This window comes from Mytilus galloprovincialis, chromosome 9, assembly GCF_965363235.1.
Source record: "Mytilus galloprovincialis chromosome 9, xbMytGall1.hap1.1, whole genome shotgun sequence".
Taxonomy (NCBI): domain Eukaryota; kingdom Metazoa; phylum Mollusca; class Bivalvia; order Mytilida; family Mytilidae; genus Mytilus; species Mytilus galloprovincialis.
Genome location: NC_134846.1, coordinates 71320646 through 71333249, shown reverse-complemented (window position 1 = coordinate 71333249; position 12604 = coordinate 71320646). Strand labels below are relative to the sequence as shown.

At 31.3% G+C, this 12604-nt stretch overlaps 1 protein-coding gene across 2 annotated transcripts in view; it reads right to left on the bottom strand.

Annotated features, from left to right (window-relative positions):
* Positions 1-1655: 1655 nt before the first annotated feature.
* Positions 1656-12604, bottom strand: part of LOC143045824 (CDGSH iron-sulfur domain-containing protein 2 homolog B-like) — an 18699-nt gene continuing 7750 nt past the window's right edge. For both annotated transcript variants that reach the window (XM_076218608.1, XM_076218607.1), the window contains exons 2-3: positions 6930-7141; positions 1656-2767 (exon numbers count right to left, since the gene is read on the bottom strand). In XM_076218608.1, the coding sequence (XP_076074723.1) occupies positions 2678-2767; positions 6930-7141 (302 nt within the window). In that variant the 3' untranslated portion in view covers positions 1656-2677. The remainder of the gene's footprint in view (positions 2768-6929; positions 7142-12604) is intronic.

The following is a 12604-nucleotide window of genomic DNA, read 5'->3' as shown; positions in this document are numbered from 1 at the left end:
TTGATAACCAGGCCTGGGGCCATTACATTGCAATGTAATGCATTACATTACAATTACTTTGTGATTCTTCCATTACAATTACAATTACAATTACATTTTTTCTCACATGTAATGCATTACATTACAATTACTTTGCCTGTGTAATGCATTACATTACACATTACTTTTTCAATATAAAAACAAAAAGCATTTCAAAAACAGAGGTATATGTACATATGTATATAGTGTTAGGGACATAGACTTCAAATACTTAATATGTCCATTGCACGTTATCATCATAAGTGGTTTAAATGTGATGCCATTAAGAGAACAGCGATCAGTTCTGTACACCTTTCCGGCAATACTTAAAAGCCTTTCTACAGGAGCTTATGTGCGAGAAATGGCTAAATACTTGATAGCTGTATTAACCAAAGAAGAAAGGCACACTGAATTTGACTTCCATTATTCCAGTGCATTGATTGAAATTTCTTCACATGGCTCAGACAAGTAGATGTCAACATCATGTACTGCACCTTACCTGTGTCTATACCCTTTGATTGAGTAGTAGGAGGCATGAAACTGAAAAAGTCACTTTTAAGTTTCTTAGGTGGTGGTAAAAAATAAATAAATTATCATATAATTTTGTTTCTAACATTGATCACTTAATCATTAAGACATCATTAAGGATTTCAAAGGGATATAATAAATGTGTCATTAAAGGATTATCTTGTGAAATGCCTAAGGGTTCTGTGAGGACAAACATAAGTTAAGAAGATTTGATTGCAATAAAAACATTGTGATATTAATTAGGTGAAATAACAACACAGACAGGACCCAAACCACAGTTTGGTTTAAAAGTGTTGTTTGATATATTCAATATTTCATTGAAATACATGTAAGGTGTGTATAGAATTATGAAATTTTCATCTTCATATTTTTTTCATTGATCTATATAGTTTTGTTTGATAATTTTTTTCATAAGATTTTTCAAAGACCACCTAACACCAAAATATTCCCATATCATATTAAACAAATATCAGAAACCAAGATCAAAGACTTGATATTTTTTACCATTTTATATTTCTTACCTTAATGTGTGTTTTAAAGATTGATGTAATTTATTTAATACAGTAATTAACTGTGACAAAAATTTTATTCCATACTTTCTTTTGTTTTTGTTAATATTTTATTTTTATTATACAATATTCTTCAAATTTATCTGTTTTACCAATTTGTAATGAAAAGTAATGTATTGTAATGGAGGCATTACATCAGTTTTTAACTAAAGTAATCATTACATTACATGTAATTGTAATGCAGAAAATGTGCATTACAAATTACTTTGCATTACATCCAAAAAAAGTAATATTACAATGCATTACAATTACAAATTACCATTACCCCAGGCCTGTTGATAACTGGGCCCAAGATTCACCATATCAAAGAACCTCGTATATTCAAAGTTTAATTTTGAACCTTGATTTGGACTAACTTGAAAACTGAGTATCTAACATTGAATTTTTCTCTTTACCATAAATCAATGTTGAAACAGAAAAATGTGACTAGATTTAGAGGAATGACTCAATGATGATAGCATATTATTTCAAAACATCCCCCCTTTTGTAATTTCATTCTCCAAAGTTGTATCTCTTTGTGATTGAAAAAAATAACTAGAATAAAGGAAAGATTTTTTATTTCAATTTTCAATTAAGAGTGTGACAGGCATGGTGACAGGACCGAGTTGGATGTAAAATCTAGCATCAATATGAGATATTGCCCACACAAAGTTGATTTCTTTTTCTTTAAATTATCAAGTCTAAATTTAACAAATTTTTCACAATTTTTCTTAAATGAATTCTACGCTAACTCATTAATTTATTATAATAAAAAATATGTTACAACCAGCATAGAAAAACCACAATCATTTGAGCGAGTTAAATAACCAAAACAACATGTTAGATACAATGGTTACTCTTTATTATGTAAATAAACATGTTTTTCCCAGGCCAAACAACTAGTATTTGTAGATATAGTATTACCACTTATAGGAAAACATAGATTTGCTAAAGAGTGAGATTTAAAACCTCCCTTCCAAGAAACTGATCTTGAGAGGAAGATTTTATATTTTGAACAAGTGATCATGAAACTCTTACTAATAATATGAAGAGTTGACAACTATGTTTGCTAAATGTGGAATAATTGACTTTTCCTATGTGTGATGAGCAAGCTCCTACATTGTTATGTTTACACGAGCTGGGTTTTCTTAAGCTTTTCTTCTTTATATAAAGGACACAATGGTCTATTCAAAGCAAATATACATGTATTTAGCAAATAATGAATATACAACTGTTCAAAAATATACATATCTACTTTAAATGGCAAGAAAACAAAATTCCTTCAACTTTTTTTTATCAAAATAAAGATCTTTTTAAAAAAATCATTGACAATTATTGAATGAAAATTGTCTTTAACAATATATAATTCATATAAACCAAAAAAATTGCAAGAACCCTGTAAAAAAGTTTTTGTAAATCAAATATCAACCTAATCAATTAAACAACTACAAAACACAACATTTTCAATACTTTTTATAAAAATTGACGTCTCTGATCAGAATAACAACCTCTGCATGTTGTGTTAGTACATAACCCTGTTAATGAATGGGTCCCATTGCTCTTTGTAAATATTTGTCTCAAGGTTAATTACTCTTCCTCTTCAGAACAAGTGGTCCAACATTGTCACCAGTGTCTTCATTGTGCTTGGTATGTGATCCATCACACAATGGAAACTGCAATCAAAATAATATATCATAAAGAAAGTGTCATTTGTACTTAGATACAGAATAAAATTGAGAATGGAAATGGGGAATGTGTCAAAGAGACAACAACCCGACCAAATAAAAACCAACAGCAGAGGGTCACCAACAGGTCTTCAATGTAGCGAGAAATTCCCGCACCCGGAGGCGTCCTTCAGCTGGCCCCTAAACAAATATATACTAGTCCAGTGATAATGAACGCCATACTAATTTTCAAATTGTACACAAGAAACTAAAATTAAAATAATACAAGACTAACAAAGGCCAGAGGCTCCTGACTTGGGACAGGCGCAAAAAAGCGGCGGGGTTAAACATGTTTGTGAGATCTCAACCCTCCCCCTATACCTCTAACCAATGTAGAAAAGTAAACGCATAACAATACGCACATTAAAATTCAGTTCAAGAGAAGTCCGAGTCTGATGTCAGAAGATGTAACCAAAGAAAATAAACAAAATGACAATACACTGTAATACATAAATAACAACAGACTACTAGCAGTTAACTGACATGCCAGCTCCAGACTTCAATTAAACTGACTGAAAGATTATGATTTCATCATATGAACATCAGGCACAATCCTTCCCGTTAGGGGTTTAGTATCATACCATCATAACATATATAAGAAGAACATAACCCGTGTCATGCCAACAACTGCTTTTAGAATAAATGTGTTTAGTTCCGATGCAAAGACCTTATCAGTGACTCAATATTAACGCCAAAATATGCAATCTTTAATGACTTGACAACAGTATCGTAATTATATCCCTTCTTAATAAGTCTATTCAAAGGTTTTGTAAGTTTCTGAGGTGAATACTGACACCTTTGTGCTTTATAAAGAATATTTCCATAAAAAATTGGATGTGAAATACCTGAACGTATTAGAAGTCTGCATGTTGAGCTATATTTACGAATGATGTCTTTATACCGATGATAAAATTTAGTAAATGTTTTGACTAGTATGTGATATCGAAAACCCTGGTGTAAAAATTTTTCAGTAATACATAAATTTCTCTCGTTAAAATCTAAAACATTGTTACATACACGAGCGAATCGTACAAGTTGAGATATATAAACACCGTAAGATGGTGACAAGGGAACGTCACCATCTAAAAACGGATAATTAACGATAGGAAATGAAAAATCATCCCTTTTATCATAAATTTTAGTATTCAGCTTTCCATTAGTGATATAGATATCAAGATCGAGAAAAGGGCAGTGGTCATTGTTAGTATTAGCTTTATTTAAAGTAAGTTCAACAGGATAAATTTCATTAATATACATACTGAAGTCGTCATTATCGAGAGCCAAAATATCATCCAAATATCTAAAAGTATTATTAAATTTGTTTATCAGATGATGTTTCGATGGGTCTTTGCTTATTTTTGTAATAAATTGTAACTCATAACAATACAAAAACAGGTCCGCAATAAGTGGTGCACAGTTAGTCCCCATTGGAATTCCGATAATCTGACGATATACGGAATCCCCAAAGCGAACAAAAATGTTATCTAGTAAAAATTCAAGGGCATATATAGTATCAAAGCATGTCCAATTAACATAGTTTTTTTGTTTATTGCTACTAAAAAATGACCTAAAAGAGTTTGAACATATATATTCACATTCTGATTTTTTGAATGCCCATTTAATTAGGTGTGTGAATTTTTTCTTAATGAGAATGTGAGGCAATGTGGTATACAGGGTAGAAAAATCAAAACTTTGAACAGATTCAAAATCACCAATATAAGCATGCTATTTATCAAGTACTTCCAACGAGTTCTTGACACTCCAAAAGTAATTTATTCCACTATTTTCGAAGGCCTTATTTGAACAATTTATTATCAGGTTTTTAATTGTACCAAGTGTGCTGGTAAGAAGAATAGACAATTTAGTAGTTGAACAATGGCTTGAAGACGAAATAAATCTATATTTGTAAGGGGTTTTGTGTAGCTTCGGAAGCCAATACATAGTTGGGACTTTCATTGTATTTGGCTCTGCTTGTAAAGCGGTGGCTAAAAGTTTATGTTTGTTACAGATTTCGTTTTCTGAAAATGGAGTCGGTTGGAATGTTGGTGAATTGGTGATTTCCTTTTTCAGAACCTCAATGTAAAATTTACGTCAAACAATAATAATATTATTAGCAGCTTTATCGGCCGGGACAAAAACAAATTCCTTGGCTAGTTCTTTTAGTTTATGTTTGATACGAGAAATAGGTTTATTGTGGTTATTGTTAATAGTAAAATGTTCTTTAAAATGTTGAATACGTATATCAACTATCTTCATTACTGAATTAAAAAAAGAATCCAAAGATTTTTTGTCAGCTTTTTTCCCGTTTTATCCATTTCATACAGTAAGTATGGAGTGAGTCGTGGATGATATTACGACACTCACTCCAATTAATAATTGACGGGGGACGATATTTAGGTCCTTTACTGAGGAATGATTTTAACTCTCGGTCTTGAACGATGTTAAGATCTGTTATAACATAGGAAATGGGTCCATAAATATATTCAGAATTACTACAATTACATGAAGTAGGTGTATTTTCACTGATATTAACATCTTTACACAATTGACTATAATTAAACACAAATTTCCGGGTAGATTTCTTGTAAATATAACAAATAAGAGGTAGCTCAGTATTGTCAAAATATCCAGGAATTTGTTCTTTAACATAATGGTCGTTAAATATACCGGCAATATTTACAAAATCAAAGCCTTTATTGACATACTTAATTTTAATAAAATGTTTTTTATGATCTTCAGGGCGATCAATTTTGGGAAATAATTTAGAATAACAATATGCCATAATAATTTGAACAATTTCATACTTAGGACTGCTATATGAAATTGTGTTGCAATCCTCCAAAATTTTATTTAACTTATTTAACCGGTAACGAACAGAGTTATGTTAACAGATAATGTCTGCCGTTGTTTTTTGAAATAGAAATTAGGTCCGAAATATTGGTATGATTGGCCCGAAATTTTCTTTGATTGCGATTTGTTCTACGACCGCGCGAACCATGCATGTACAAATATTCTCTCTCTCCCTAATTACCCTTATAAGTCTCAATCAAGTGACTGCCTCAGCGTCCTCATTCTCGCCTTCTGCCTCTGCGCTCTCATGCTCATCTTAAGTGTAAAGTCATGGGTTAAACCCCAACAATGCCAACCTAAAGTCTTAAACATTAGAATCCGCTTTTTCTCTGATATGGACATGGCATTTAAGAGTAAGAGTAAAGACTGATTGTCTTGTAGCTAGAATAATGTGTCAGGGTAGGGTAACTGTCTTCCTGTGGCTGTGGTATATTATCTCATGAACTAGCATTTAAAAAATTTTGTCTATTGCATTGTTCAAGTACATAGCTTGGTTAATATTCATATCACATTATCATGTTCTTGTCCTGAATATATATTTAATTTGCCACTGTATGTTAAACATCCTTTCATTATCTTGTCTTCATTTCAAACAAGTGACATCCAAAGTTATGAGGTGTGTTGTCTAGTTTTGTGTCACAAAGCAAGTAGCACCATAGTAATAGACATATCTTTTTTAACTACAGAAATACAATTGAATCTTAACAATACTGCACACTGTTTAATTTTTGCATCACAAATTAAATTCTACAGGTGCTAAATGTAAACTTCACATTTATTATCATGAATAGAACAAGCCTAATTATGGGACTTGGGACGTTTTTAACCTCTATGTACAATTTTTGTAAACTGCAATGCCTATTGTGCAGGTTATTAAAGTATTAACAGTTAAATTAGATGTTCCAGGAACTTTTGTTTTTATTTTTGATTTTGTTGTATTTTTGTTAAAACTTTCAGCATATATACAAATTATTTTTTTTAACTTTAAACTGTGTATTGGGGTTGTTGCCAATTTATTTTACTCTAAATAAAAGTACATGTGTAAAACGTTTTAAGAAAGAGGCTATTTTTTAAGGATGTTATTTGAGGCACAGCAATTCAAATAACCATGATAACTACTGCAGTACTCATGTAATTTTATCATAATTCACATACATATATAGAAAGTAAGATTTCATGCGACCATCTACTTACAGATGTTTCTCTTTTGTAAAATGATTTGACAACCCTTATTATTATATAAAATTGGCATTGACCTTACCCTTTTTGATCTCCAGCATCTGCAGTATGAAACTTTTTCTCCAATCTCCTCAATATCAACAATATTAACAACTTTCTGTACTTCTTTTTGGATTTTTAAATTGCATATAGGTTTCTTCTCAACTGGAGGCTTGGGTTGGAATGCTTTAACAGTGACATAGGCTATTAATGATACTGTTCCTATGAATGGTATCAGGGCTATCCAATCACCACCTGCAAAACATTTACTCATTATATAAAGGACATTATTGTTAGATCAATCATCATACATACATAAATAAGGCCATGTGATATGATTGCCAATCAAAGTTCAAATGATGTAAGTAAATATAGTATATATGCACTAACAGACAGGACAAAAATCCCTAAAATCAACAACAGCATCCATTATGTGTTCATTTTATCAAAAGTGAGAAGTATGTCAAAACTAACAGAAACCAAATGTGGGTTTAAGTAAATGTAAGTTGCAAAAACTGTATTATATTTAAATTATTGTAGATTTGTACATTGTTAAATTACTGATATGGCATGTATGGACAGGAGATATCTGCACAAAAATTAGTGATTTAATCTGTTGAATTCAGTGCACAGTACCATGTGAAAATCATTTGTTTTTTTAACTATTTTAACTATATATATATTTGGATCTTCTGCCGGATTGAAAACAAATTAAATATCAAAATTTTTCTATGCAGTTGATGTGATTGGGCAGGTGATGTTTTATCGATATCAATTTAATCAATCATTTCAAATGAGTTTTGTTTCCTATTCTTAATGGAGTTGATTGGGTTCAGGGTTGATTTTCAATCCTGATCAATTAAATCTATCATTACACTCCTGTCTTTGCAATTCTAAATCGAATTGACCGAGTGGACATCTGTTGTGAAATTGTCATCCATGTTATCTATTATTACAATTAAATCTGCAAGTTTTTATAGAGTTTATATATGATCAATGGAATCTGTATTTTAATTTTTGCTTTATTGAGTTGATCCAATCACTGGAGTTAACAGATGTGAAAAGCAACTATTGTTGTATCAATTGATTGTATGAAAATGTACCCTATAAATGTAGGTTTGGACAGCTCATCCAAATTGGGTATAATTACCTCAAATTAAACATAAAATTATTCAATTTTTAAAGAGGCAACTTTTAAAAAGGAAATTTTCTAGGTACCTGAATGTCAGATCAATTTGTCCATGAAACATGTAGGAGGGTGTCCCCAAGTTGTTTTTGGCCCATTGTCTTCAGCATTAGTTAGAAAATAAAATTAAAAATGAGCCGCAAAATGTTTTATCATCTCCTATTCCTGGATTTCTAATACATTAACCTAACTGCTTGTGTTGTACATGTGCATATGTATGTAATCAGTATATTCCATAGATTTAATTTTCAAAAGTTAAAAGAGTTAAAATTAATTCCTTTTATGTGTATCCATGGCAACATTCTGCATTTATTTACCATAAATATTGCAAAAAGGGGAGTGGACATGTCACATATCCCTCCAAAATTTGGATCAAACTAGAATTTCAATGCCTTTGAGTGATACCTTTTTAGAGACTGTTTTCATAAATCTTCCTAATGATCAAATAAAAAATGGGTGTCTTTCGCCTCAATTTTTCGTAAAATCCAATCACAAAGTTTGTGCGATAAAAAGTTGGAAAAAAACATTAGGTAGCACTCCACAGTTAGGTGTGTAGTTTCGCATTTTGGCCCCTGTGGATTTTTCAAATATGAGAGCTAGTGTGCAATAAAATTCATTTTTGGATAGCTGAGTATTTAAATAGCCTTTGTATTGGGTTTATATGAACATCAAGAGTATGTAATGTATGTAATATAGGCTGTTTTCTGTATGACAGTCCGTATTTGCATGTCCCTACCATACATTGGTCCGGCAATTATTGTAATGTTTTTTTTCTTACTTTTTATCGCACGAACTTTGTGATTGGATTTTACGAAAAAATGAGGCGAAAGACACCCATTTTTTATTTGATCATTAGAAAGATTTATGAAAACAGTTTCTAAAAAGGTATTACTCAAAGGCATTGAAATTCTAGTTTGATCCAAATTTTGGGGGGATATGTGACATGTCCACCCCCCTTTTTGCAATATTTTATGGTAAATAAATGCAGAATGTTGCCATGGATACACTTAAAAGGAATTAATTTTCACTCTTTTAACTTTTGAAAATCAAATCTATGGAATATACTGATTACATACATATGCACATGTACAACACAAACAGTTAGGTTAATGTATTAGAAATCCAGGAATAGGAGATGATAAAACATTTTGTGGCTCATTTTTAATTTTATTTTCTAACTGTGGAGTGCTACCTTATGGCACATCAGAAAGCACAGAAATGCACTTTTTAAGATAAAATACACCACAAATCTTTAGTCTTTTATGTTCTTGTTTTAGTTCTGAAGGTAAAACATCTGCTAGGAATGCAATTTATGTTTATTTTATTGTTTACTGTCCTTAGCAACCGAATATACACATTTTGACACTTAGACATGTTGCGGTCTTAAATTTGTACTCCATTAGCTTCGCTATTGTAACCAAAGATTGCGCTTTATATGATATCCTCAGAATGTATCGCTTTATATTTTTGAATGCGAATAAGTCAAATAAACATTTTTAGCAGGATTTTATATTATAATTTGGCATTAATTAAATTTAATGATGCCAGTACTGCTAGAAATTTATACCCTGCTTGAGAGCTTCTAAACCATGGTTAGGTATGCTATTTACAGCAAAATTGACCTATAAGTGCTTTCAAATACCTAAAAATTGTACAATTTGTCCTCTTTTAAGGTAATTTTATGATTTTAAATTAAGATAATGGGAAAAGTTTTAGAAATTTACTCAAAAATGAGACAGACTTGAAGTTTTTCACTATGATCCAGCATTTATTTTTGAATCACTTTTTGTCGCGTTTCAACATCAACTACTAACCTTCATAAAATCTTTATTACTGAACCAATTCTAAAAACTAAGGTACCATTTTCATCGTAACAGATAGTAGAACACAGAAAATATAATAAAAATTGAGACAGGAGGGGAAAAATTTCACCTTAAGGTAGCACTCCACAGTTAGGTGTGTAGTTTCGCATTTTGGCCCCTGTGGATTTTTCAAATATGAGAGCTAGTGTGCAATAAAATTCATTTTTGGATAGCTGAGTATTTAAATAGCCTTTGTATTGGGTTTATATGAACATCAAGAGTATGTAATGTATGTAATATAGGCTGTTTTCTGTATGACAGTCCGTATTTGCATGTCCCTACCATACATTGGTCCGGCAATTATTGTAATGTTTTTTTTCTTACTTTTTATCGCACGAACTTTGTGATTGGATTTTACGAAAAAATGAGGCGAAAGACACCCATTTTTTATTTGATCATTAGAAAGATTTATGAAAACAGTTTCTAACCAGGTGCTCCGCAGGGCGCAGCTTTATACGACCGCAGAGGTCGAACCCTGAACAGTTGGGGCAAGTATGGACAAAACATTCAAGCATGATACAGCTCTGAATTTGGATTGTGATCAAATTTTTGACATTACATGGTTTTTTTTTACACAAAACAAATGCCAAGATTTTACAAATCAATTAAAGATTTCTTCTTCAAACTTTTTAAATCTAAAATTAAATAGTTGACACAGCATAGGTTTCTGACACAGAATGAATGTGGTCTAATGAACTTAAAAGGTTTTTTTTGCCTTTGAGCAAATCACTATGCTGTTGAATATTAATCCTCTCAAAAAAATGTTTGAAGAAATTTTCTTTTTATTTATGAAATCTGAAATGAGAAAAATTTAACCCCCCCCCCCCTTTTTTTTCACATCCCTGTTTCCCTTTTTCAAAACTGATATCAATTCAAATTTCTAATGGAGTTTGCAACAATAACTACTCATTTAAATACATCATAAAATATTAAGATGTAAAAAAACTGCTTGTTATCACTGAATGGTAAAGATTATTTAAATTTATCAGTTGGTAGTAAAAAGTGTATATACATTGTATATTGTATATAACAAAGATTTAAGTTGATTCTGGACAAAGAAAGATAACTCCAATTAAAAAAAATTCTTGCTATTGCACAAATAGGATATTTCTTGCTTACTATTCTGGACAAAGAAAGATAACTCTAATTAAAAAAAAAATTGCTATTTCACAATATTGTGCAATTAGATATTTCTTGCCATTGCACAATACTGTGCAATTGAAAAGACTTGCTATTGCACAATACTTAATATAATAATTTTAGATCCTGATTTGGACCAACTTGAAAACTGGGCCCATAATCAAAAATCTAAGTACATGTTTAGATTCAGCATATCAAAGAGGCCCAAGAATTCAATTTTTGTTAAAATCAAACTTAGTTTAATTTTGGACCCTTTGGACTTTAATGTAGAATTTGAAATTTGAAAACAGGACCAAAAATGAAGAATCTACATACACAGTTAGATTTGGCATATCAAAGAACCCCAAGGATTCAATTTTTGATGAAATCAAACAAAGTTTAATTTTGGACCCTTTGGACCTTAATGTAGACCAATTTGAAAACTGGACCAAAAAAACTTCAATAATCAAGAATCTAAGTACATTTTTAGATTCAACATATCAAAGAACCCAACCGATTCATTTTTTGTCAAAATCAAACTAAGTTTAATTTTGGACCCTTTGGACCTTAATGTAGACCAATTTGAAAACGGGACCAAAAGTTGAGAATCTACATATACAGTTAGATTCAGCATATCAAAGAACCCCAATTATTCAATTTTGATGAAATCAAACAAAGTTAATTTTGGACCCTTTGGGCCCCTTTTTCCTAAACTGTTGGGACCAAAACTCCCAAAATCAATACCAACCTTCCTTTTATGGTCATAAGCCTTGTGTTTAAATTTCATAGATTTGTATTTACTTATACTAACATTATAGTGCGAAAACCAAGAAAAATGCTTATTTGGGTCCCTTTTTGGCCCCTAATTCCTAATCTGTTGGGTCCTAAACTCCCAAAATAAATACCAACCTTCCTTTTGTGGTCATAAACATTGTGTTTAAATTTCATAGATTTCCATTTACTTAACCTAAGGTTATTGTGCAAAAACCAAGAAAAATGCTTATTTGGGCCCTTTATTGGCCCCTTATTCCTAAACTATTGAAACCAAAACTCCCAAAATCAATCCCAATCTTTCTTTTGTGGTCATAAACCTTGCGTCAAAATTTCATAGATTTCTATTAACTTAAACTAAAGTTATGGTGCGAAAACCAAGAAAATGCTTATTTGGGCCCTTTTTGGCCCCTTATTCCTAAAATGTTGGGACCAAAACTCCCAAAATCAATACCAACCTTCCTTTTATGGTCATAAACCTTGTGTTAAAATTTCATAGATTTCTATTCACTTTTACTAAAGTTAGAGTGCGAAAACTAAAAGTATTCGGACGCCGGACGACGACGACGACGACGACGACGACGCAGACGCCAACGTGATAGCAATATACGACGAAAATTTTTTCAAAATTTGCGGTCGTATAAAAAGGTATTACTCAAAGGCATTGAAATTCTAGTTTGATCCAAATTTTGGGGGGATATGTGACATGTCCACCCCCCTTTTTGCAATATTTTATGGTAAATAAATGCAGAATGTTGCCATGGATACACTTAAAAGGAA